This window comes from Elephantulus edwardii, unplaced genomic scaffold (assembly GCF_000299155.1).
Source record: "Elephantulus edwardii isolate Elephantulus edwardi_28Jun2011 unplaced genomic scaffold, EleEdw1.0 scaffold00080, whole genome shotgun sequence".
Classification (NCBI taxonomy): domain Eukaryota; kingdom Metazoa; phylum Chordata; class Mammalia; order Macroscelidea; family Macroscelididae; genus Elephantulus; species Elephantulus edwardii.
In genome coordinates, this window is record NW_006399830.1 from 536785 (window position 1) to 561736 (window position 24952).

At 52.2% G+C, this 24952-nt stretch overlaps 1 protein-coding gene and 1 pseudogene across 1 annotated transcript; one reads left to right on the forward strand and one right to left on the reverse strand.

The window, feature by feature from the left end:
* On the forward strand, positions 1 to 24952 carry SUN1 (Sad1 and UNC84 domain containing 1). Its single transcript, XM_006889721.1, has 20 exons — positions 1 to 77; positions 3969 to 4157; positions 7896 to 8080; positions 9125 to 9151; positions 9242 to 9424; positions 10551 to 10733; positions 11822 to 11905; positions 13909 to 14002; positions 14520 to 14582; positions 14684 to 14822; positions 15423 to 15602; positions 17110 to 17196; positions 17763 to 17806; positions 18510 to 18642; positions 19689 to 19940; positions 20411 to 20495; positions 21354 to 21469; positions 23648 to 23815; positions 24459 to 24551; positions 24839 to 24952. Exons 1-20 carry the CDS (start codon positions 1 to 3, stop codon positions 24950 to 24952), a joined length of 2496 nt encoding a protein of 831 aa, XP_006889783.1.
* On the reverse strand, positions 22315 to 23356 carry LOC102876343 (annotated as a pseudogene).

Sequence of the window (24952 nt, forward strand, 5' to 3'; positions counted from 1 at the left end):
ATGGACTTTTCTCGGCTCCACTTGTACACCCCTCCTCAGTGTGTGCCAGAAAACACTGGCTATACATATGCACTCAGGTGAGTATAGGCCCAAGCGTGACCTCCAGGGCCATGCCCCGGGAGGGACAGTGCATACCTCCAGTCCACAGTCTCGCAGCCAGAGCTGAGGCCTGTGTGTCCCCTCACCTGTGTCTTCACCACAGCCTACTTCTGTCTCATCAGGGACTCCCCCACCGTGTGTCTGCCACACCCCACTGCTGTCCCTGTGGGGGCCCCCTCCCCCATGTCTTTGCCACACCCCACTCCTGTCTCTGCTCAGCCTGTGACTCAGCACTTAGTCATTGCAGTTGCTGTTTGAGCCCCACCCAGGCCAGTTGTGATCTCTAGCACCAACCTCTGGCTGTGGTCAGTGCTCTGATTGAGATCAGTGGCACCTTCTGGTCCTAGGATAGCAGGCTTTGCTACAGCCCCAGGTCTCCAGGGAGCACTGTGCTGGGGCTGTCTGTGTTCTCGTTCAGGCTCTGATGTGCTAAAACTTGGAGCTTGCCTGTGAGACTTTGCAGGAAGGATGGTGTATGGGTTAGGCACCTGGTTGCTAGGCCAAGTACAGTTTGTTTTGAGGCACTTGTGTGCCCGCCCACCCATTTTTGGCATCCAAGGCAGCTGCGAATGTGCCCCAGTGACCCTCCCTTTGTAGAAAAAGGGTGGGGTCAAACCTGAGAAAAGCTGAAAGTAATTTAAGCATTTATTGAGTCTTGCTGGGTGGCTGGACTCTCTCAACTCTGGGTGATGGCAGAGCTCTCTGCCGGTATGCTCTGTGAAGGCTCTGTTCAGTGCACCTCTCTCCAGGGGAAGCGGCTCTGTCCTATTGTGAGCAGAGAAGTTCTTGAGAACTGAGGTTGAGCTTCTAAAGCTTGTTTGGGATCCAATTTCTTTAAAGTGAAACATGTATCAGGAGTCTCCATGGAGACAGAACCCTGAGTCAAGGAGTGCCCACCCTCAGTCAGGGATAGGAGGGTAAATCTGGGGGTCGAGGGCTGGGAGCTGTCTGAAGAGGCAATGATGAGAGAGAATGGAGCTGGGTGGGTCCTTGTAAACATGCTGGACCTTTCCAGGTCACGTACACTGCCTAGTTCAGACTTTTTCAACCTCAGTGTCCATCCATCGAGGCAACTTCCAAGGTGTCCTTTGATCACTGCCTCCTCAGACATCCATCCCTAAAAGTTCTGATGCTTGAATCTCTGACTACTGTGCCGATGTCACCCCTCTAAGAGAAAGCTGTTTACCGCACCTACATATCAGACATTGATCCGTGTTTCCGCGCCAATCAGTTCTGAGTCCTGTCTCACAGGCTCCCCGCAGTCCGTCAGTTCTGAGTCTTCTCACGCAGGCTCTCTGGTTACTTTCTGGTCATCTGTCGCTGATTCTCCACTGCTGTTTCTTGTGAACTGACTGACTGGCACAGTCTGGGATGGTGATGGCTCCTGTGACTGCAGGAAGAGCTGTCTGACACCGGGCTTCCATTCTCTTCTCTGGCATTGCAAATCCCTGTCTGCTTTGGCTCCTCCTAAGCACAGCAGTGATGAGGGTCACCTCTGTCTCTGGTCAGGGAAGACACCTGTCCCAGGAGCCTGCTCTGTCTGCTCTCAGGCCCACTTGACCATATATGCTAGACTCCAGGGTCAGAAGAGTACTGTTGCCTTTCCTTCTTTGGGGATGAAGTCACCTCAGGTAGGTGGGGTGGAGACAGCTCACAGACACCCCTACAGACACTGAGAAGGGATGGTCTGGGGAAGGAGTGATGACGAGAGAACCTGAGAGATGGGAACTCACTGGGATATCAGCACTAGAAACTCCGTGGACCACCATGGCCTCTCATGGGGGACATTGATGGGACTCAGTGGCTCTGTAGCATGTGTGAGGGGAGGGTTGAAATTGAGGTAGAGGCAGCACTCCAGCAGGTGAGGATGATGAGGGACTGAGGCCAGTGGCTGTGAGTGAAGGCTCCTTAGTTATTGGTTTATTATGGGGAGAGGTGTGGGCTTGTCTCCAAAGAGCTACATGATGATAGACTATATGGATGTATTCACCGTGTAGACAGATATCTGATGGCTTTAAGGATGTATCCACAGTATAGACAGACATCTGAAGGCTGTATGAATGTGTCTGCAAGTGTAGACATATATCAGATGTCTGTTTGGATGTTTCACAGTGTAGACAGACACCTGATGGCGGTATGGATGTGTCCAAAGTGTAGACAGACGTCTGATGGCTGTATGGATGTGACCACAGTGTAGACACACCTGATAGCTGTATTGATGTGTCCACAGTGTAGACAGATGTCTGATGGCTGTATGGATGTGACCACAGTGTAGACAGACGTCTGATGGCTGTATGGATGTGTCTGCAGTATAGACAGACACCTGATGACTATATGGATGTTTCTGAGTTGAGGGCAGCTCTTTCTGCAGTGGATTGTGGCAACTGGAAGGCATTTTCCTCTCAAGAAATTCTTTTCTGGAAAATAACTCCACTGTTTACTGCTTTCTCCTATCTATATTTGTTTTGTTCACTTATGATCAGTTTTGGGGGGGGGGCGGTTCCCTACATCCAAGTGACAAATTAAAAAAAAAATGATACTAATATCTAAATATATGCCCTATGGGATTAGAGCAAGAGGAAACTTGTGATAGTTCTGTGCATAATCCATGTTTATACCCTGACTCTGACACCTCATTCTCCAAACTAATTGGAGTGTTCTCCCCCCAGAGGAAGAATGACAAGGTGCTTTGATCCCACAGCACAGGGAGCGGCACCTTGTGACCCTCTGAACAGGTGTGCCTTTGAGGCTCGGCAAATGATACTCTTCCTCCTAGAGCTTTATTGCACTTATCGGGGACCATGTCCTGAGTGTGGAGTCAGAGGAGACCTGGGAAGTCAACCCTGGTGCCACATCAGCAGCTGAGACCCTTGTCGGGGGACTCCCTGGAGCCGTGTATGACCGGGCACTGGGTCCTGAGCGTAGAACACGGGTTCAGGGTGCAGAGCATGAGTATCTTCCTCTCCTTCCTCCTCCTCCCACCCCCACACACTCAAATACCCATGACCATTCTACCACGAGGGGACAGTCCTGTACGAGCCCACTAACAGTGACAGCCACATCTTTTCACAGCTCCAGAGGTCACCTCTGTTCTTGGTTCACAACAGACCTTCCCCACCTTTGGATTACTCACATGTCAGTGTGAGTTTGAGGCCATGCCTGATTTTCATTTTGCTTGAGCATAAATAAGAGGACACATTCAGTGCGTGTGATGACTCAGAGTAGCTTGTATCTGTTGGCTTTTTGTTTAACTCAGCATGTTTCCTTGTATCCTTGATCCCTGCACCCAGCCCACCGCCATGGAGTCCATGCTGACATTTAGCCGCACTCTGTCTGGTTTTTGAGGCTGTGGATCTCTTGGGGACTTACTCAGGCACTCACTGACTGTTGGTTCCAGCTCCTGGAGACTCTCTATCAGGTTTTCAAGACTGCAGCAGATCACAGGAAAAGACTCCCTCCTTGTCCCCTGGAGCCACTGTTGTATTCAAACTGTCAGAGCAAAACAGCCTTTGGTCTAACAGTGCAACTTATTCCAACTCCACCATCAGAGGAGGAGGTCATATTTCCCCCTTGGAGTGAATGGTATATTTGAACTACTGAGCTTTCAGTTAGTGCCAAACACATAACACATCTGTGCTCCTTATCTTAGATCTAGTAAGTTGTTAAATAATGTGATTCTAAAAACATTTTTATACCTCCAGGCATAATGTGGTGTTTTCTGAAATAGATTTGCTTGCCAGCTTTCTTTTGTTTTATAGGACGGTTGTCTCACAAGTCAGAGTTTTCTGAGTACCTTGAGTTCTCACTGGACAGTTTGTGGCCTGTCCTTCAGAAAGGTGCTATGCTTGACAAGTCTTCTTATCTCCCAGTTCTAGCTACTCTTCGGAAGCTCTGGATTTTGAAACTGAACACAGGCTGGATCCCGTCTTTGACTCTCCAAGAATGTCTCGCCGGAGTCTGCGTCTGGTCACCCCAGCACTCCCCTCAGGGGATGGCCAGGATGCTGAGGGCCTCACCTGTGCCCAGAGCTCCTCCTCTGTGAAGGAAAGGGTGTCCAGGTGAGCTGAAGGTATTTCACAGGCCAGCTTACTCTCAGATTCAGGGCTGTCCCTTGTGAAGTTGTAGTTTCTTCGTGTGGACAGCTGAGGTGAAGCCAGGGATGTGTGGGAACGGCCTGAGGTTGATGCTTTGCAAGTTAAGGCTTTTAAGTTCTTTTAGTTTCTGGTGTAAAACCATGGCGAGAGCTTGCATATGACCACAAGCCAACACTCACAATGTAGAAAGCCTTACTCTTGTTGCTTCTGGGGCTGAACTTGAGATGTGGCCTGAGAGCAGGGATCGCATCAGAATCACTACATAGTGGACTGAGGTGTCTGCACTGCCCTGCTGTGTACTTGTGTGTCCATGTGGACCATATCTTAGAGAAGAAAAGTAAAGTCCTCACGGCCACCCATAAACAGCTGCTTGTACAGCTGGGAGAGGTGCGTCAGCGATTTCATTCCACTGAGTTAACATCCATGTGTGGAAGCAGCAGTCACGAAAACAAACAACATACTGCATCAGGCAAATTTGTGGCAAAAGGCCTCTTTAAAGTGTTGAAGAGCAGAGATGTCACTTTTTTTTTTGGTGGAGGATGCGGGCAGTTACTTTTAGGACTACGGTATACCTGACTCAAGCTGTGATGTTTCAGTCATTTTGAATTAGAAAATCAAATGATCTGCTATGCCAGCAATGAAAAATTGAGGAAGAATGATGTTGCTTTCATAGACAAAAAGAGCATTTCATGATCCATCTTGCAGCACAGTGCCATGTGTGACAGGACACCTTCTGTACATATACAAGAAGACCTGTTTTTTTTCTGGGGGTTTTAAAGAAGGCCTGTATAACTATCATGCAAATATTCATACCAGCTAAAGCAAAAAAGGAGGGAATTGATGATTTCTACCAGCTTTTGCAGCCTGAAATGAATCAAAAGTGCAATCAAGATGCATTAATAATAACTGGTGACAGGAACAAAATAGTTAGAAACAAAGAAAAGCTGGTAGTTGGAAATTTTGGAAGACAGAAATGAGGCTGGAGACTGAATGACTGAATTCTGTATAGTCAGTGATGTGTTCATTACAAATACCATTTCTAAAACACAAAAATCGAGACTATACACAGGGATCTCACCCCATGGGACTATATAGGAATCACATTGACTATATCTGTGAAAAGAATCAATGAGAAGCTCAGTATCAACAGTAAAAACCAGGCCAAATGCTGACTATAGAACAGACCACTCAGGTGAAAGTTCAAATTGAAGATAAAGAAATTGAAAACCAGAACCAAAACACAACCTTGAGTCTATCTCACCTGAAGTTAAAATCATCTTAAAAATAGGTTTGAGGCTTCGGCACTATTGGTTGAAGACCAGATGAGCTGTAGGATGACATCAAGGATCTCATCCATGCAGAGAGCAAGTTTACAAAGACAGGAGAGAAAGGGGAGACCCGGATGTGTGAGACTGAAATTGCACTAGAACATCGAGAAATCAAAGCAAAGGGAGGGAATGGCAAAATAAAAGCGATGGACACGGCATTGAAACAGACGAGGGAGAAAACTGTATAAAAGGAATAGATGATTAGGTATTATTGGCATGACAAGAGTCCAAAATAAGAGCTGCATAGTAAAGTGGTCTGGGGCTTGGGGGGGGACTGTTTAATAATGAAAGAACTTTTTTCCCCAAAGGAAAAAGCAAACTTAGCGGGGAGGGGGACAGGGAGGAACATGTGCAACAATGAAGGAATGGAAATCCAAGTTCTTTATAAACTTTCATTAAAATCTGAAAAAAAAGCAATGGACAGAAGATTTTAAAGGGTTGCTCGAGAAGACAGAGCAAGATATTATAACGAAATGTGAAAAGAACTGAAGTCAGAAAATAAAAAGGGAGGAACTTGCTTGGCATTTCTCAAAAGAATGGAAAACCAAATTTGAACCCCAAGTTCCAATAATGTAGGATGCTATGGACAAAGGTTTGAATGATCCAGGAAGCACTGAAAGAAGATGGAGGAAATACACAAAATAAACTGTTCCAGATAGAATTGGCTGACACAGAACCACTTCAGGAAATCACATATAATCAAGAGACAGTAATAATTAAGGAAGTTCAAGTTGCACTGAAGACATTGGGGGGGAAAAACCTCCAACTAAAACAAGGCCCCAAGAATTGGTGGAATACCAGTTGACATGTCCAGCAAACAGATGCATCCCTGGACATGCTCTCTGGCTGTGCCAAGAAATCAAGAAAACAGCCAACTTGTCAACTGATTGGAAGAGATCCATATTTATTCCCATCCAAAAAAAAAGGTGCTGAAGATCATTCAAAAACAGCTAGAATTTCAGTAATCTAGAAATTCAAGGTGAATTTAGATCATGGCACCAAGCAAGTCATTGTTGATGTCAGAGGGGTCTTGGCAAAGAACAGAAAGTACCAGAAAGATGTCTGTCTGTGTTTTATTGACTATGCAAAGACATTTGATTATGAGGATCACAACTATGGCTGACACTGAAAAGAATGGGGATCCCAGAACACTCAACTGTGCTTGTACAAGACATAGACTTAGACCAAGAGGCTGTTGTCCAAACAAAGCAAGGAAACACTGCATGGTTTAAGATCAAGAAAGATGTGTGTCTGGGCTGTGTACTTTCTCCATACCCATTCATTCTATATGCTGGGTAAATCATTCAAGAAGCTGGATTTGATGAAGAAGAATGTGTCACTAGAGTAGGAGAAAGACTCATATACATTTGCATTATGCAGATAACTCACTTGGCTTGCTCAAAGTGAAGAACACTTAAAATGCTTCCAGAAGACTACAGCTTTCAATATGGATTACATTTCACCATCAAGAAAATAAAAATCCTCACCACCGGGCCAATCAACAACATCTTGATAGATGGAGAAGGTTGAAATTGTCAGTCAGTATCCTTGGTACCGACAGTCAAGAAATCAAAACACTTAAGATATTGAGAAACTGTCAGGGACCTTTTCAAAGTGCTGAAAAGCAGTGATGTCAGTTTAAAGACTTAATGTGCACCTGATCCAAACCACGGTCTTTTCAAATACTGTGCATCTGAGTGATTACAGAAGTCTATGGCTTTGAGTTGTAGTGTTAGAGAAGAGAACCGAATATCCCATGGATGCCAAAAGAACAAGTACGTCTTGGAGTAAGTGCAGCCAAAGTGCTCCTTGGAGGCAAGGGTGGTGACACATACATTGGGCGTGTTGTCAGGAAGGGCTAGTCCTTGGAGAAGGACCTTATGCATGGAAAGGTAGAGGAGTCAGCATAAAAGAGGAAGACCCTTAACCAGGCAGACTGACAGTGACTACAGCAGTCAGTGATCTCAGGTGTATCAGAGATGGTGAAGATGGCACAGGATAGGACAGGGCTCAGTTCTGTTGTTCATAGGGTTGTTATGAGTGATAGGCAACTCAGTGACACCTAACAACAATATACGCATGTTGGAAGCTGGTTGTTGAAAAAGAAGGCAGAGGAGAGTTACAGATTTGAATTGTTATTAGTAAAGAAAACTGAACATTCCATGGACTTGAGGGAAAACCAACATATCAGCTTTCAAAGACACAGAACCACAGTGTGCCTTTGATGGCAGAGGTTTTGTTACAGCAGGAAGGTCACCAGGAAATGCACAGCCTTAAAGATGCTCTTGACTCAGCCCTCGACTGTACCCTGGACTCTAACTGCCATGGACTTGCTCTGAAGTTTGTGCCTTTGTCTCATTTTTTCTCTTTGTAGATCAGTAAGACAGCGCAGAAGTGCAGGAAAACCAACGATCAGTTTAAATCACATGTCCAGAAAAGCCGGGTCTTCAGTGGTCAGCCGGGGTGGCTGCCGCAGCCTGCAGGAAGAAGTGGCCCTCCGGCCCCCTGTGCTGGACGCATCTCTGATCCGGGAGCAGACAAAGGTGGACCACTTCTGGGGTGAGAGGATGTAGCTGCGTCTTCAAGAGCCGACCAAGTGTGATGCTCAGGTGGCTAGCAGATCCACTCCTGAGTGGTGTCTGTGCCTCTTTCTGGTTCGGTTGAGGACCAGCTGGTCCCCAGCTTCATCCATGAACACTGATGCTACAGCCACTGCTTCGTGTGGTTGTGCTAATGTGGATCCGTCTGAGAGTCAGGTGCTATTTTATTTGGATTTGGTTTCTATGTGAAAAATTAGTAACTAGGTGGAGACCAGATGCTGTTTCCCTAGATTCAGTTGTGTGGTTTACACGTCCAGATGGCTCTGGGCAGCAAGAAGGTAGGTGTGGTTAATCACTGGAAAGTGTCACCAAGTAGCAGTGTGGATGCTAGGACAAGATGACACTGGCCCTGTGAGTGGACCTCCTAGACAACAGCAATGGGCCCTGCGCCCTGGCTGCTCCGCCTGCAGCCTCACCAAGGCCACGGTGGGGACAGGACACATGGGCATGGTACGGGGCTGCTCCTTGGAGCTCGTGGTGTGTCTCTTCAGCCCTCTGAGGAAATGGATGATTGGGAGGAACCCCAGTGTCCACACGTGCATGTGTGTGCGTGTGTGTAAGTGGTGATGCCGGGCGAGGCCGCAGGCTGGCCGCGCTGCCTTCTCTGTGGGGAGAGTGGTTTCCAGGCAGCAGCAGTATGTGCTGTGGGATGAGGACCCACTGCCTCAGAGGGGAGCACACCACAATGGGCTCTGGTGCCCTGGTGGTGCTGCATGGAAGGAAGACTTGGCCATCTGAACCCTGAACCCGTGGGCAGTTCTGCTCTGTCCTGGAGCGGTACCATCAGAACCGCCTCTTCTGCCTTGGCCTGGGAGGTGGGGGCCGGCATGGGGGGCTTGTCCACCTTCACTCAGGGTGCTCTGTACGCTTGGAGACTGATGTCTGCGTGGCACCTCTCAGCGCCGAGTCGTGGCCGCCCGGCAGTGCTGCCTCATGAGCACTCAAGCACAGTCTCCTATCTCCTGTCTGGAAGCCTGAGGCTCAGTGCTGTGTGTTTTTTCAGGTCTCGACGATGACAGTGACCTCAAAGGTAAGCGTGTGAGCTGTCGTCCCGTCCCCAAGGCTGTCTGTGGGGCTCCTTGGTGTCCTGAGCAGTTCCTCTGCTGCTGTGCCATCTCAGGTGGGATTAAAGCTGCCTCTCAGGGCAATGGTGACCTCACTGCTGCGGTGGACACTGCCCCCGTCAACGGCTACACCTGCAGTGACTGCAGCCTGCTCGCATCACGCAAGGACGTCCTCACCACGGGCCCCTCCGCCCTCAGGCCCACCTCCTGGATCTACTCCCGGGACAGGAGTCAGAAGTGTAAGTCTCTCTTAGTGGTGAGAAGTTGGAAAGTATCCACGTCCTGTGCTGTCTGCAGCCCTGTGGGGTTGACTTGAGAGTCTTGTCACTGTCTGCCGTGGTTCTGTCTTGGCTTCTTAGCATGGCTCTGATAGACATAACTGTTTATGCCTCCACAGTTAAGGTTGCGAGTCCAGAGTCAGGGTGCCAGCTCTAAGGGCTCTCTACCCCTGGTCAGCTTGAGGGGGTCTTCTGAGGGGTGTTTTCTCCTGGTCTGCTCCTGGGGGGGGTGGTCCTCTCAGGGGTGTCCATCCCTGGTTAGCTCCAGGGGGTCCTCTAAGGGGTGACCTCTCCCAGTCAGCTCGAGGGTCCTTATCTCCTTTCACTTCAGGTTTCTTGCTTCTTTCTATGTCTTTGAGCTGCTCTTTTTCCACTCAGAAAGCGGTTGTTCGGGTCCTGCACTGTCCTGCTGCAGCCTTGTTAACATAACCAGGAAGCTCTTCTTCCCAGAGGTCACCCTTCTCAAGCACACACCTCAGAGGCACACAGTTCCACCTCATTCTTCAGTGTCAGGTGGTCAGTCACCAGGCATGAGCTTTAGTCCACCTCCTCCAGTGAGGGCGTCCGTCATGTGTGGTGCACACTCCGTCCCCATTGAAGCCGTAGTTGTCAGGGTCTTTCTGTGGGCACTGTCTGCAGATGGCGAAGCAGCCTGTCCTGAGCTGTGCTCCCACGAGGTCTCCCCTTGCTCCTCACGACCTCTGTGCCCCACTCTGCTCACCCTCACAGAGAATGTGACAGGCCCTGTGTGGAGTGTCGCATCCTCAGGGTGCCCCTCCTCCGAGGAGACTCACTTGGGGCCACACCAGGCCTGGAGTGAATGTAGGCAGGGGCCTCGTAGACATGCCATTGGTAATCTCTAGTGTGTGCACGCGAGGTCAGGATGAATCACTCAAGTCTGACGTAGTGTAGACGGCCAGCAGATCGGCCTGCTTCTGTATTCCACATCCATCAGGCGTGTACTCTGCCTCTGCCCCTTCCAGAAAGTATGTCTGCCCACAGCCGCCTCCACTCTGGCTGCATTGGTGGCTGGCCAGGGGGCATGCTGACCTGTGGAGGAGTGACGGTCTTCATGGTCTCTTGATAGGCGGTGCGTCTTACTACGTGACTAGGATCTTGTGGCTGGCCAAACGCACCTCGTCGTCTTTCTCCTCGTTCTTGATTCAGCTTTTCCAAGTGGTTCTGATGAAGCTCAATTGCGAGTCAGAGAATTACAGACTGAAACTTTACAAGTCAAAAGACTGTGAGTCAAAAAGCTATGAATCCAAAGGTATTTAAACCATTTTCCTTCTTTCTCCACCAAATAGTGCCTCAAGGTGGAGCGAGCCCTGCACTCCCGTTGTGTCCCTGTCTGTCTCCCCTCCTGTGGCTGCTCTTGGCTGGTTCCGTCTCGGCCACTCTCTCTTGGCCTGCTCTTCTTTCTCTGCTGACCAGCTCTCCTTGTGGAGGATGTGGCCGAATCTCGAAGCCTGGCACTCCGTCCCTCGGCTCAGCTGTCTCTCACGACTGGCTTCCGCTAACTGTGCCGAGGCCAACTCTTGCTCACTCACTGTTCTTGTAGCCAGTTCTCACTCTGGTGGTCAGCGCTGTCTCTCTCTGTCCCTCGCTCTCTCGGTTGCCTCCCCCTCCTCTTGCGGCCAGCTCTCCACTGCTGACTCGACTTTCCAAGAGAGTTTGTGTTGTGTTCCTGTGCTCTGTAAGCTGTTCTACTTTCAGTGCTTAAAGGGTCTCATCTGTTTAAAGGTTAATACACTCAACATTTGCTCTTGATTACCTTTCTAAAGTAAAGACTGTTAGCGTGAGTGGGCTCAGGCTTGTGTTTTCGGGGCATTTGAAGCTTCTGTTCTGCTGAGCACCTTCCTCAGAAGGTGGGTGGAGCCTCTTGGTCTCCTCACACTAGACCTCTTGTCACCAGACTTACCTGCACTCACCTGTGTCCTGTGAGCCTTTGAAGGTTGGAACCTCCATGGTCAGCTCTCTGTACTCCTTCACACTGGCCTTGAACCCAAGCAGCACCCACGCTTAACGCCAAAATGGTCTCTGAGCCTCTGTCACTGTCACAGCCCCATCTATACCTTCCCAGCTTTGTCACTCTCACTGTCACAGCCCTATCCACAACTTCTCAGTTCTGACACTGCCACAGCCCCGTCCACACCATCCCAGCTCTGTCACTGACACTGCCACAGCCCTCTCCACACCCTGCTAGTTCTGACACTGTCACTGTCACAGTATCATCCACCCCCCCAGTTCTGACACTGTCAGTGTCACAGCCACATCCACACCCTCCTAGTTATGGCACTGTCACTGTCACAGCCACGTCCACACCCTCCCAGCTCTGTCTCTGTCACTGTGTTACAGCTCTGTCTGGGCTGGCCGGGGGAGTGGAGGTGACGGAGCTGCTAAGGAAGGATGTGCACCTTGGCGTGGATGGGCAACCCATGTGTGAGTAGAACCCTGGCAGGGACACGGCCTGGGTCTCCACTCCTGTGCCAGCTCCTGGTGAGGCAGAAGGGGACCACATGTGCTGTGGTTCATGTGGACGGGGCTTGCGGCCAGTGCTTAGCCCTGGAAGATGATAGGAGGACCCTTCAGTCGCATCTGCTGGGACGCGAGCTCATAGCTGGGTTCCCGGTATTTCTGGGCACTGTGGGCACAGGGAAAGCACTGTCACATGAGCTGCTTGTCGCCCCCACAGGTGACAGCTGTAGGGAGAAGAAAGAGCATCTGGACATACACCCTTCCTGCCAAATGCCGCTGTCACAGTCACGCCAGGCCATCAGGGCAGCAGGCCACACCTTCTCCTCTGCAGGTTGTCTCTTGCTAGCGCCCCCTCTTTGTGCGTTTAAGGGACTGCAGATGCCACTGCTCCTGCCCCGGCTTCGGTGGAGCTGGTGTGAGAGCCCTGCTAGTTCACACCACAGGAGCAGGGCAAGCTCAGGCACAGCGTCTGTTGTCTGGCATGTGCATTCTGTACTGGCGGCTGAGTGAAGAGCAGCTGCTCCCAGGTTGCAGTTCATGGCATCCCTGTTGGCTGGCCCTTCTGGAGAGCTGGTTTACAGACGGCCCTAGTTGGGCAGCAGGGTCGTGCCATGACGCTGAAGTCTGCCACCTGTGCTCCGCACGGTTCCTGGTTAGAGGACTTCTTTCTTAGAAGCTCTGTTCTAAAGTTGAGCTTCACACATACTCATCTCTTAATTGTTGACTAAACAGGGAATTGATTTTTAAACATTTATCTTCAACCTCATTTCCTCAAATATCAGCTAGTCTGGAATGCATTTCCTGGGTTTTTAGGGGTCATAGGTACTTAGTTTATGTAATATGGAGCTTCCAAATATGGGCCCTTGGGCTTTACAGGAGAACCCTGCTCGGTCAGGGGTTCATTACACACTTAATTGCTACCTTAAAGATTGGTGATTCTAGGGAGCTGTGGTGGCCTAGTGGCAATAAGCTGCACTGCAAGCCCAGAGGTATGTGGCTCAAATCCACCAGATGCTCTGCTGGAGAAGGAGGGGCAATCTCCTGTACCAGTCAGATCCGATTTGATGGTACACACACACAAAAATAATAAAAAAATTTTAATTAAAAAAAAAGCTTGGTGGTTCTAACCCCCAGCTGCTCTGAGGCAGGCGATGAGTAGTCTGCTCGCATAAACCCCATGACCCTGTGGGCCTTTCGCTGTTCTACAGGGGCAGCAGGAGGGTAGGGGACTTTGGCTTCTTCACTTACATTCAGGGTGTCTGTGTGCAGACGGTAGGGAGGTTTCCATTTTGAGGAAGGAGAGTGCTCCTCACACCTGAAATAGTTTATTTCTTCCTAAAAAAAACCCAGGACTCGGATGCAAGTGAGGGTTGGCACGATGGGCAGCAGTGGGTGCGCGGTGCTGTGTACTGGGAGCACGGCTCTGCGCTGGAGCACGTGGCCAGCCTCTTGTCCATGTCTCGTCCACACAGGTCACGTGCTGGTGCAGGTGCTGCGCAGGGCCACCGCTGCAGGGCGGCTCGTGTCCTCGGCCGTGTGCTCGGCCCTTTGGCTGACCATGACCGCTCCAGGTGGTTATTCCAGCGTGTGGCTGCGTCCTCTCCCAGGCTTTGGCTGTCGTGTACCCATGCCATGCGTCTAACCAGACCGGGTCTCCTGGCTTGTGCCCCCTGTGTGACTGTGCTGTCCTGACCTCTGACATGCTCCCTGGCCACGTGTGCTCATGAGTGGTCTTTGTTCATGCTGTGTGGGGCTGTGAGTCCAGCTGAGGGGTGTGAGTGTGGTTTCCATGTCCAAGCATCACTCATCGTCGTGTCTGGCCATGGTGACCAGTGCTTGTGAGCCTCCCTCTTGGCCCCTGGTGCATGCTCACAGCTTTGCTGGCATGTCTCCTGAGGCTCCAGCTGGGCCCTTTCTGAGTACACCTTCCTTGAGCAATCTGAATAGGCTGGGGTCTTCTCTTCCAGGGAAGGTGGCCTCGGGGGTCTTCTGGTGGCTGGGGTCTGGATGGTACCAGTTTGTCACTCTCATATCTTGGCTGAACGTCTTTCTTCTTACAAGGTAAGGATACTAGGCTGCGCCAGCTCTGCCTTGATGACAGGAGGTAGTGTGCTTTGTCCTTCTTTGATGATCTGTGTGTAGGTCCTGTTGTCTTTCATGTCCAGCCTATTTTCATAAAGGGCTTTCAAACCAGTCCTGTGAGCTGGGCAGGCAAGTGGCGCCCTTTAAGAAACCAGCAGTGTGGGCACTCAGAGCAAATTACCATCCAACCCGGTCGGGCCGGGATTGCATCCGAGTCCTCTGATCCTGTGTCTTGGTGCTGGGTAACCCCTAGGAGGCAGAGATGGTCAGGGGAGGCAGTTCCTGTAGCCAGGCCTAGTGCTGGTTGTGTAGATGGGGCACCGTTTCCCGGAGAGTGACGACCTGTAGGAGAGACCACCTCATATGGAGACCTTGTGTAAGGTCCTGTAAAAGGCCACTGTAAGTGTCTGCAGGTCCTGGAGGGGAAACCACTCTGGGCTGGAGGTAGGGGTGATTCTTATGAACCACTAAGGGTGAACGCTTCCCCTCACCCCAGGTGCCTTCGGAATGTTTGCAAGGTTTCCATCCTGCTCCTCCCACTGCTCCTCTTACTTGGTGAGTGAGGTTTGTCAGTACTACTGTGGATGATGAGGCGGGTGGGCCGGGGGTGTCTGTGGACATGCCGACACAGCTCCTTCCCTCTCTGTTCCAAGGGGCGAGTCTGGCGTTGTGGGGCCAGGGTGGATTCCATTCACTTCTGCCTGTGCTCAACTGGACGAGCGTGTTCCAGATGCAGAGGGTAGATGACCCCAAGAGTGTGCTCCCGCCAGAGGCTTCTCGCCTGTACCCCCTGCCCGAGGTAACCGTTGGAGGCTGCACCAGGGTCCGTGGCTGCTTACTCTCATGGTAGATGTTCATACTTGTGGGAGCCGCCTGGCTCGGAGGCATCTTCTCAGAGATCCCTTTACATATTAGAGGGCAAATCTTAGAGCACCTTGAGCAAAACCAAAAAACCCAGCAGCGTTGAGGCCATTCTGACTCACCTGAGGATGTAGAACTTCCTACGAGATCTCCAAGCCTGACCCTCACAGAAGCAGAGGGTCTCAGCTTCCTCCCAGAGAGCAGCTGGTAGTTCAGCCCAGCAGTGTCCATCGGCAGCCACGTACTTTAACTGCCCGATCCAGGGCTCGTGTCCTGCTGCTTATGTATGCTCAAGTGGTTCAAATAGCAAGGTGTCAGGTAATCTCACTGCTCAACCAGTTCTACCTTGGAAAAGCAGAATGGTATTGACTAGCAAGGTCAGTGCAGGTTGTGGAGAACATGGGTGCCCTCTGGCGGTCTACAGCCCAGCTCCCTGTCACATGTCCACCAGCCCTTCCTCGGGGTTCCTGCAGCCTTGCTCCAACTCACTTGCACACACACATGCACACTCAACGTGGACTTTCCCTGAACCTTTTAGGGCGATGGTGGAGATGCTTGGCACTGGCCCAAACTGAGTGACGTGGAACAGCAAGTGATGGAGTTGACCGGGAGGTGTCGGCTCCAGGACGAGAAGCTCCGAGAGCTGACACTGTTGCTGCAGAGCCTGCAGGCCCGTGCGGACCAGGCAGACACTGACCGGGATGGGGTGCTGTCGCTCGTTCACCAGCTGATGCAGAAGCAAGTGACTGACACCCCTGACACCACGGTAATGCCAACAAGAACCCCTCATTTTCTTTCTTGATGACCATCTCTACTCATATGTGTGTGCACTGAACTCCCAGCATGGGGAGACAGGCCATAAGGCGCTGGTGCTTGGTGTATGCACACGTGTGTGGCTGAACTCTCAGCACAGGGACAGGCCACAGGGTACTGGCACTCAGTGTGATGTGTGTGTTCATGTATGTGTGTGGGCCTGAGATCACAGCACAGGGAGACACATCACTGATGGGGGGGGCATGTCTCTGAGCTCACAGTACAGGGAGACGGTGTAGGATGTGTATGGGGGGGTGTGTGTATGTGTGTGTGGCTGAGAGACTGAGCTCACAGCAGAGGAAGACAGGGCGCTGACACTCTGTGGGTTATGGGGTTTGTGTATATGTGTGTCTGAGCATGGGGGGAATGGTGCTGACACTCAGGTGTATGTGTATGTGTGTCAGAGCTCACAGCATGGGGGGAACAGGGCACTGACTCTCAGGTGTGTGTACATATGTGTGTCTGAGCTCACGGCACGGGGGAAGAGGGTGCTGACACTCAACTGTGTGTGTGTGTGTGTGTGTGTGTGTCTGAGCTCAGGGGAACAGGGCATGTCCACATAAAGGAGCCCCTGTGTGCGCTTATCGTGCCCTCAGGACTGCCAGCCTCACTGCTCTGGGATGATCCTGCTTGTAATCTGGGACTCCTGAGCCCAGCTTCCTGCTGAACTGCTTCCTTGTGCTCTTTTTAAACCTGTTTTTTCTACATGAATGTTTAGAAACTAGCTTAGAGGGGCACATGTTGTCTGAAAACACTGCCACACCTCACCTACTTGTTGGAGGGCCCACCTTCACCCAAGCCATTCTCTGTTCTGCCCTCCCCAGGTGTCTCAGGTCACCATACCATGGTTTCATCTTCTAAAACTCATAAATGTAGGAATACACTCAACCATTTGTCGAGGTGTTTGATCAGTTAGCTGCTGATGTTGTAGAAAGTCTTCTCTTCTGAACTGATGCTGTCACTGATACACCCCTCACCCAGCCACGCAGATTGCTGGTCAGTGCTAGCCCAGTACTGTAGCCATGTGATAAACTCTGATTCTGAATCAGATTTTCAGGTGTTCTTGGGGAACATTGTTATGTCCTGGGCTTCACAGGTGGGTGAAGTGTTGTGGAAGGTGAGGGAGTGTTTGTCCACGCGATTACATTACATTGTGATGTGGGAGGTTGTTGGTGGACGCAGTAGCCCAGAGCTGCCCCCTGGAGAGTGTGCTTTAGGAATCGCAGGGCTTGACCATCCTTCTCCCCTAGAAAAGCAGCCTCTGAATTCCTCAAGTTAACAGGTGATGAGACATTCCTCACTGGTGCCCCTCGGCACCACACCAGCAAGTCCTAACACTGGCTGTGGAAAGCCCTCGGCTTACCCTCTGGGTAGGCTCTTCTGGGCATCATCTGTCTCTCTATTCTCTCAAGGCCGCCCTAACGACCTTCCACCAGAATTACGAGCTACGGATCTCACACCTGGAAGATGTGATTGGAAAGCTGACAGAAAGATCTGAGGTATGTTCTTGACTTTTCTTCCAGCTCCCAACGGAGGGGTGGCTTATCAGGACCTCCTCTTGGGATGGCATCCTGTCTGAGACTGACAGCAGTATCTGGGATGTCCTTGGGTAGTTCTGGGCTACAGCCTTCACTGTGTAATAGGTTTACCTTACGCAGGGACTCTAGGGTGATAGCCATAGTTGGTGGCCCCTGCTCTGAGGTGGGAGGAGGATGGTCAGCACCCCCTTCCGTGGTAGGGAGGTAGGGTGAGGCTGGGTGGAGGGAGTAGGGGCAGGGCCATGGTCCCTCCTGTGGTCGGAGGAAAGTGGAGCGGGAAGGTGATCACTGCCCCTCCCAGAGGGGGCTTGAATCCAGAAGCTGTCATACTGTGAAGCCAACTTCAGTTTCCAGGGACATGACAGGTGACCCTATGTTGTCCCAGCAGTGCCCTGGGAAGGCTTTCTGGCAGGTGTGGGCTATGGGCTAAGAGCAGAGCAGGCAGGTATTGCAGTGGCAACGTCAGCAGCTCCGACCTGCGAGCAGTGCCATCACAGGTGCCTGAACAGGTCTTCTCACGCTTTCAGGCCATGCGCAAGGAGCTGGAGGAGTCCCAGCAAGGGACAGCCAGGTAAGGGGATGCACATACGCCCCACTCTCTGCTTTTGCACTTGGGTTTCCCTGAGGCACCTGCCTTGTCTCTGTTACTCCGGAGCATCTGGCCCCAGCTCTGTCTACAACACCCACTTCTCTGCAGCAGAAGAGCCCCATGTGGTGGCTGTCACCCCTCCTGCGGGATGTGAGCAGATAGGGACATGGCGCTACAATGTCTTAACCGTGCAGCCATGAGCGCCAGCCCTGCGGCTGCACAGGTCCCCCGTAGGGCCTTAAGCACACAGATGGCTTCTCGAGAGTGACTGAGGAGACCTGACAGCACCGTGGTTCACAACTACCCAGCAGCTACGCATGGGTGAGCCTGGTGATGTGCTGTGTGAGGACGGCAGCCTGGGGGCCCTTGGGCCCACTGGACTCTGTGGCACAGAGTTCTCTTGACTGGGTCCATCACAGCACCAGACACCAGAGTGTTGAGCAAGAACCAGCTTCCAGGTGGCCATCCCCACTGAAGGACAGCCTCTCTGGATGTGTCTAGTAGCCCCCATGTGGGCGTGCGTGTACCTCTGACACTTGAGGGACCCTGTGTGATTTCCTTGCTAAGTCAGGACAGAGGACGGCCTTGGTGCTGTTCACTCGCTTGCTCAGGGTCTGCTGCTCTGCTGTCTCCAATTCTAGGCCTTAGATTTGAGCCTCACTGACCCCTGCTTACCTTCCAACAGGACGACCGACGAGCAGCACCTGCTGTCCATGGTCCAGCAGCTGGAGCTTCAGCTGGAGCAGCTCAAGTCAGAGCTGGCTAGCTGGGGGCAGGTGCAGACCAGCTGTGAGCGTGCGGACAGCATCCACGAGCAGGTCAGGCACCAGCTTTGTCCGGGTAGAGTGAAGGCAAGCCTGTGTCAGCAGCTTGGGCTTCTCAGTTCAGAATAACAGATGGGGTCCTTCTCAGATTCCCCACTCCAGGGCAGTGAGAACACATGTGAATGTTTATTTGGAGGCATGGGGTATATGTACTTTCCTGTGACCTTCGCCTGCCTTCCCTTCTGGTGTGTTTCCTCCTGTCTGGGTGGGTGTCCATTGTGCCCCGTCCTTAAGCAGAGGAGAAAGCGCAGACATCTAGAGCTGCGCAGAAATGGGAAAAGTTGCCTGACTCAGCTCTTAGCATGGATGGGAAGGGGTCAAAGTTTCTATCTGATGTGTCGCCACAGACACGTGGCCCTGTGCACCAGAGCAACTGCATGTCAGCCCATAGGTGGGCAGAATGGAGCCCATGGCCACAGAGTGGGCAGCGGTGTCTTTGAGGCTCGTGAGACTTAATTCACCCTTTTTAGCACAGAATTCTGCGATTTTCATCAACTGAAATGCACCTGTCCTTTGCACTGGTAGTCATGGTCCAGGGGCTCTGCCTTCGCAGATGCAGGGACTGTGATCAAGGGCGGGAGCGGGATGCTGTCGGAACAGTGTCTCCACGAGTGTGAGAAGAGTGTGCAGGTGGCACCACAGTTCCGTGTCAGCTCTGTCCTGTCCCCCTTGTAGACCTGATTTGTTGAGGTCATGAGCTCTTATTCTCCTTGCCCCCAAGCTGGGTTACTGCTGAACAAGGTGACATAATTCCTTCGCACAGACTTCACTTCTTGGGTCATCTAGTGCTATCCCTGTTCTCTTAAGCTATGCGACATTTCTGGAGGCTCAGACTTCACTTCTGGGCTCTTGTTTCATCTAGTGCTATCTCTGTTCTCTGAGCTATGCGACATTTCTGGAGGCTCCTTAAAGCTTAGCGTGAAGGAGTTGTATCACGTTCACGCGAATTTGAGACGTGAGGTACCTGAAGTGGAGAAGTGAAAGTTTGACGTGATCTCATAAAACCAAACTGACAGCCCGCTGACCAATGGTCTTGTCAGGTGGACACCCAGATCCGAGAGACAGTCAGACTCCTGTTCTCCGAGCAGCTGCATGGCGCCCCCGACTGGCTGCTCCAGACACTGTCCGCTCAGTTTGTTGGCAAGGATGAGCTGCAGGCCCTGCTGCGGGACCTGGAGCTGCAGATTCTCAGGAACGTCACCCACCACCTTGCTGTGACGCACCAGGCACCCACGTCCGAGGCGGTGGCGTCCGCTGTGCACCAGGCAGGCGTCCCTGGGATCACCGAGGCGGTGAGTCCACCACGTTGCATAGGGTTGTGGTCTGGCTCAAGTCTAGTGGCATGCAGGCACAGCTCTTCCCCACGTTGTGCGCTCACTTTCTGTCCCTGTGTCCAGCCTGACCATTCTCCCAGAGTTGGGATTTCTCCGCATGCTGTTGACACTTTATTGACAGTCCTGTGTAAATGGAATCTTTCTGTGTGCCGGGGACCAGACAGGTCAGCTGATGCACTGTTGGGATGCTCACTTTCTTGTGCCTGGAAGCACACATGCAGCAGCTCCTAGGCCACCCGGTGCCCCCAGTTCAGTGGGATTCTCCCGGTCAGGCCATGGTCAGGTCAGGGTGCTGAAGGTCAGTAAGGAGGTGGTCTGCTCCGTAAAGATGGCAGCTGTCCTCTTTGCAGTAGGACCTATGTGAGCCAGAGTGGCGTTTTCATAGCCACCTGGCCTTCACGTGGATGTCCTTCTGGTCAATCCTGCAGCAAGCACGCGTCATTGTGAACAATGCCCTGAAGCTGTACTCTCAGGACAAGACTGGCATGGTGGACTTTGCCCTCGAGTCTGGTGGTGAGTGGACAGCTCCCTGACGGCTGAGGTGGGCACTTGTTAGCAGGGTTGGAAAGCTGAGAAAGGAGGTCACTTCTTTTCCCATTGTGGAAGGGCTCAGATGAGCGCATCTTTCTGGGGGTGTTTCTCAGGGCTTTTCTTGCTTCCTGATGGCTGTTTGGGTGCAGTGGGCTGGGGTCACGTGAGCCACACAGTGATCAGCTGGGTGGAACCCCGGATGGTGTCATGAGTCAGGGCAGGACTATGGTGCCAGGCCTGCCCCAGGGACCACGACAGCTCAAAAAGGCTGGCTGTTGACAGGGCAGGGCAGTGTCCGTCTGCTGGGTACAGGAGGCCTGAGTTTAAGGACACTTTCCATTACGGCCTCATCCTTTAGCATTGGTAGACCAGTGTGTTCCTACAGGGGCTCAAGCCTCTCGTTACCTTTACTAGGTCACAGAGCTGGGGTCCTGCAGGAAGCTGGGGAGCTCGTCCACCTGCCCACCCCGGGAATAGAGAAGTCGGAGGAGGGAGCCGCAGGGTGGGATGTAGGTCTTTAGCAGGAATTTCCCCTCTGCCCATCCAACTGTATCTCCTGGGCTCCCCAAGACCCAGTGTGCTCTCTGCCCTGTTTGCTGTTAAAGGACATAGGAGACTTTCAAATTGTCTGTGACCTAACTGTAGACACACAGCACAGAATGGTGATGCTCCGTCCACACAGACAGCCCCGCTCACAGGCCATCATGTCCATGTGGCCTGACTGTGACACTGAGCACATGTAACCCTGATGCCCTGCCTCTGTGCAGCCCCGCGGCCTGCAGCGCTCACTGGCTGTGCGAGCACGTGCGGCTCCAGCGCTGACACTCAACTCTGCTTTAGGCGGCAGCATTCTCAGCACGCGCTGCTCAGAGACCTACGAGACCAAGACGGCCCTCCTCAGCCTCTTCGGGATCCCGTTGTGGTACTTCTCCCAGTCTCCGCGGGTCGTGATTCAGGTGAGTGGAGGGCTTCCCTCAGGGGCCGCTGCTCAGCTGCTTGGGTCCAGGGTGCCAGCCATCCCTGTGGCTCCACTCAGGGGAGGAAGCATGGCCAGCACTCCCCACATCCCCTCTGAGCACCCAACGGCCGTGATCCTCTGACTGTGGCCTGCTCCCCATGAGCTGGTCCGAGAGAGAGAGAGAGTGAGTGTGAGTGTGAGTGTGAGTGTGAGTGTGAGTGTGTGTGTGTGTGTAACCTGTGGTTCTGCTGCAGACAAAAGCAGACCCAGTGCCCAGGCACAGCGCCCCCTCTTGGCTCGCTGGTGGCATTGCTGCTCATGCAGCTGTGTTACATCCTGTTCTTTCTGTCGTCGAGTTCGCCTTGAAGCACAACCACCCTGGGTACATGACAAACCCTGCCCTGTCCTGAGCCGTCTGCAGTCACTGCTGTGCTGGAACCCATTGCTGCAGGCTCGGCGTCGGTTACTCTCTTCGTCATTATCAGAGGCCCTTTCCTTTACCTTGTGAAAGCATGTCCAGAATGAATGACACAAAGTCTGACCTCTCCTGAGCTTTCTGGCAGCATTCTTCCAAGGCAGATGTGTTCATTCTTCTGCTGTTCACTGGTGGTGTCTGTTTCTTACCAGTGCCACCGTTCGTGCATGGATGGCATTTAACATTATGTAAGGCCGAGCATCTTTTGTTTTGTTTTGTTTTTACAGCTTTATTTAGAAAAACAAGTCTAGGCTCCAGTGCACCTCTGCCCTCCCCCCAGCTATAACTTAAATAACTTAGATGAGCGGAGGGTCGGGAATTAGGAGGCAGGGCTGGGGGCAGAGGGCGGAGAGGGCTTTGTGTCTATGTCAGTCATCTTCTTGGCTGCCATCTTCCTGTCGTGCACACCCATGTGCTTCTTGGCCATGGGCCCATCGGCGCCTGGGAGCCCGGGCAGAGCATGGGGGCTGTGGCTGTGGCATCCCATGGATCTCCGTGAGCAGCTGGGCACGCACCACGTACTCGTATTTCTCCAACAGAAGCGGCCCCCCTCCTCATCGAGCATGGACTTGGGGTTCCTGTGGATCAACAGGCACTTGATGGTCAGCAGCACATTGCGAATGCCCAACTCCACCGTCCAGTCCTGCTTCAGCACTTTGCCACAGATCTTGCCATTGGTGCCTCCATTGGGTGGAAGATCTTAGTCAGGGAGCTTCATGCGAAAGAGGCCTCCGGCATAGGGGTTGCCCTCAGGGCCCTCAATGGTGACCTGCAGTTCAGTGAAGTCGTGGTCAGGCAGGTCAGCAGTCAGCCTGGTCACCACCTTGTACACTAGGCGGATGATGTGTGGGGCAGGTTCTCCACATCGGACTTAATGGTTGCGGCCAACCAGGGTCAGGTGCCGTGTTCCATCATCTCCCTCTCGCCCCCCGCCTTCTTCCTGCTCTCCTCTGGCCGGTGGCGGGGTGGGATGGCGGAGCCTACAACTGCCACTGTGGCCCTGGCGAGGCCCCGTCAGCCTAGCTCCACTAGCAGTTGCCTCCAAAGCCGCTGTGCACTGCACCCACCCCTCCTCTCACCCCGGCTTCCAGTCTGCACTGAGTCCTTTTTATTTTATTTTTTTAAGGTAGATCATTGTTCTTTAAAAAAAAAAAAACCAACTTTATTTAACTTAAGTTGAATGTTTACAAAGCAAATTGATTTTCAACAATCTTAGACATTTTGGTTTGTCTCCTTCATTAAATCCCCACGTGTTGTCAAACTTTCCCCACTTCCTTTCTGTGAGTTGCATTTCCATTAATCCATCTGGGCTGTATCCACAGGCAAATGCTGCCCTTTTGTCCTTCTGTGGCTGGTCATTCAAAGGTGTGGGTGCCTCCCCGGTGCTGCTGGTCACTTGCAGGCCTGCATGTTGTCCAGTTAAATGCCAAGCAGAAGTGGTGAGATCTGCTTCAGGGTCACAGGAGAATGAGGGCCACTGCATTGGGACTTCCAAGTGTCTTCTCATGTTTGTGAACCACTCAGCCCATTTTCCTTTGAAACATGTTTGTATCCCTTGCCTGAGTTCCTGTGAGGATTTGTATGAAGTTGCAGACCTTCCCTGTGTCTTCTGATTGCTCGCTGGCCCAGCAGTCTGCTCCCATCTCTTCCAGCCTTCTGTCTTCTCACACCTGAGCACCATCTATGTCTGCTTCTCCACAGCCTGACATCTACCCTGGAAACTGCTGGGCGTTCCGTGGCTCCCAGGGCTACCTGGTGGTACGGCTGTCAATGATCATCTACCCAGAAACCTTCACCTTGGAGCACATCCCAAAGACACTGTCGCCGACCGGCAACATCACCAGTGCCCCAAAGGACTTCGCCGTCTATGTGAGTATGCCAGTCGGAGCGCCCCAGGTGGACGAAGGCTGGCGATGAGGGGCTTCAGGTGGCTTCCTGTGACAGCACTGTGTGTGGTGCTAAGCAGATCCCTTCAGACCTGCTGCCTGCGACTGTGACTGCTCTGTTTGGACAAGTGCTAGATGCTGGAGCAGCTGAACAGTGTAAAAATAAAATGTCATTTGATCTGTAGGATTAGAAAAACATGAAACTGGTCAGAGAACACCTGTAATCCCGGCACCCTGAGAAAGCCATCACTGGCACGGTGCTTTCTGGTCTCTCCCCAACTCTGTAAAGCATGAAGAAGGCAGTACTGTGTGTCTGGTTCCACCTTCAGCCTATGTCCGTAGGGGTAGCCCGTGGGTGTGCAGGCTGAGAGCCACACTCCTTCCTGTGACAGACAGTCTGGTCCCGGTCACTCGTAGTTGGCAGCCCCTCTTCAGCCTCAGTGTGCTTTCTCTGGGCAGTGAGCAGTAGTGCCTTCTGAGGAGGGGCGGAGTTTGCTTGGCGAGAGCAGATGTCAGGCACATGATATGACAAATGGCTGCTGCCTCTGGACTAAGTGGCCTCCTTTCCAAGGGAAAGTGCCCTGCTGGTCCATTCTGGTCACTTCATGACTCTGGTCTGGTTTCAGGGACTGGAAAATGAGCATCAGGAAGAAGGGCTGCTTCTGGGACAGTTTACATATGATCAGGATGGAGAGTCCCTCCAGATGTTCCATACGCTGGTGAGCCCTGGGCGCACGTGGCCCTTCCTGTCCCCTGCCCTGTTCTCCCATCAGACAGAACCCGCTGTTGGGAAAACAAGCTAAGGCATTGGCGCTCCTCTTCCGGTGGGGCCTGCAAGTACTCCTGTGGAATGCACTGCGTCTGAGCGGCTTCTGGGCACCGGCTCAGGCTCAGTGCCACCAGTTCTGCCAAGGCGTGCTCACAGGGTCCAAGCAGGCCGCTTGTCACCTATCCAGGGTCTTAGGCCATCAGCAGCTCTGACTTGCCCATGCTTCCTGCATTTCAGACACGACCAGAGAAAGCGTTTCAGATTGTGGAGCTTCGGATCTTCTCCAACTGGGGCCACCCAGAATACACATGTCTGTACCGCTTCAGAGTCCACGGAGAGCCCATCAAGTAG